Source organism: Emiliania huxleyi (assembly GCF_000372725.1).
Source record: "Emiliania huxleyi CCMP1516 unplaced genomic scaffold EMIHUscaffold_6708, whole genome shotgun sequence".
Taxonomy (NCBI): domain Eukaryota; phylum Haptophyta; order Isochrysidales; family Noelaerhabdaceae; genus Emiliania; species Emiliania huxleyi.
The window spans coordinates 1-1,422 of record NW_005196974.1 but is presented as its reverse complement, the minus strand read 5'-3'; the positions used below and the strand labels follow the sequence as shown (position 1 = coordinate 1,422).

Sequence of the window (1,422 nt, the reverse complement as noted above, 5' to 3'; positions counted from 1 at the left end):
AAAGACACCGAACCACCACAGCAAAAGTAGCAGTGCGCCGATCAAGCCCGACGCTATCATCAGATTCGACTTGAGCTCTCTCCACTGCATCTCCCGCCTTGCACCGCGCGCCTTGGCTGAGAAGACGTTGGCCGATTGCGCCACGCTCTGCGACTTGTCAGCCAGCTCCGTGAGCTTCTCGTCGCGCTCAAGCATCTTCTTCATGTTCTCCTGCATGACGACGCGCACCTGGTTCACCTGTTCCTGAACCGCTGGCAGCTGCGCATCGCTTCGCCGCGTGTCGCTCGACATGAGGGGGTCGCGGTCCTCGGTGGGCATGGTGGCAAACCCCCTACGGGAGCGGTGGCGGAGCGGTGTGGTGTGTGGGACGCCGAGCTATGCCGGACACCACTCTTGGTGTGCGTGTGTGCGTGCGTGTGTTGTTGTGCGCGCCAAGGTCGCCAAGGTCGGCGCAAGCGCTCAAGAAGTAAAACACCAATTTGTTGTGAGAAGAGCGACTAGCACACCTCTGAGTCCCAGAAACCCGAGGAGTCACACAGTCCACCTGTGTGATGCACGCCCTGCGAGCGGGGCCGGGGTGCGCACTGTCCCTCTGTGTTCGTGTGCGTCGCCCATCTCTCGCTGGTGATGACTGTTTGTTGTTTTGTTTGTTTTGTGAGAGAGAGAGATTTTTAGGTGTTTGTGTTTGTTTTGTAGGTATGTTGTTGGCAAAGGAAGACACAGAGCTCACACAAAATCACAGTGGGTGGTAAGCGAACGAGTCACTTAACAGGGGTCGATTAGTGCGGGCCACCCTGTCCAGAGGCGGAGGTGCCTTGTTCTGGGATCTTGCGATCGAGTCTATGCAACCCTCGGCCACGCTCTCCTTTCGTGGCTGATAAGCATTCGCAGACCAGGCGATGGAGATGGCGGGGAGCACGGATGTGACTGCGCACCAAGGCGAGGGGGGCACGACACGCACCGACCCTTCACGAACCGAAAGGCCGTGCCCGGCGTGCAAGGGGCACGGTAATCCGGCACGTGTTGGACGCCCCATTCCGTTTAGGGCTAGGTCGGCTCAGGCCCCGTCCACTTCCCTCCCACTTGGCGCGTGATGATGAGGAGGTGCCACCCAAGGGCGGAGGGCGAGAGCGGAGGGCGGAGGGCTGGGCGGAGGCAAGGGCGGGCAGGATTTTTTTTTCGTTGGCCGAAGCCTCGTTCGCCAAAGCCTCAGAGGCCGAAGCCTCACTGGTCCAAGCCTTGCGCGTTGGGCCGCTTCCAAAGGAGGGCGGAGACGGAGCCGGAAAGGTGCGCGAGCAGCTTGCACGCGCGAACTCAACGAAAGCGCTAGACCGAGAGCCATTCCCATTGCGGAGGCATAGCCGGACTCAGCCTTCCCGTCGAAACGCGTCCAGACAAGGGAAGCCCATCACTGGACAAGGA

The 1,422-nt window shown here is 60.4% G+C and overlaps 1 protein-coding gene across 1 annotated transcript; it reads right to left on the bottom strand.

Moving 5' to 3' along the window:
• Positions 1 to 78: 78 nt before the first annotated feature.
• On the bottom strand, positions 79 to 291 carry EMIHUDRAFT_78699 (hypothetical protein; the record flags this gene model as incomplete). The annotated part of the gene is made up of 1 exon (XM_005762535.1): positions 79 to 291. A coding segment is annotated over one exon (213 nt), but the record flags the coding sequence as incomplete, so codon positions are not given.
• Between the last annotated feature and the right edge of the window lie 1,131 nt (positions 292 to 1,422).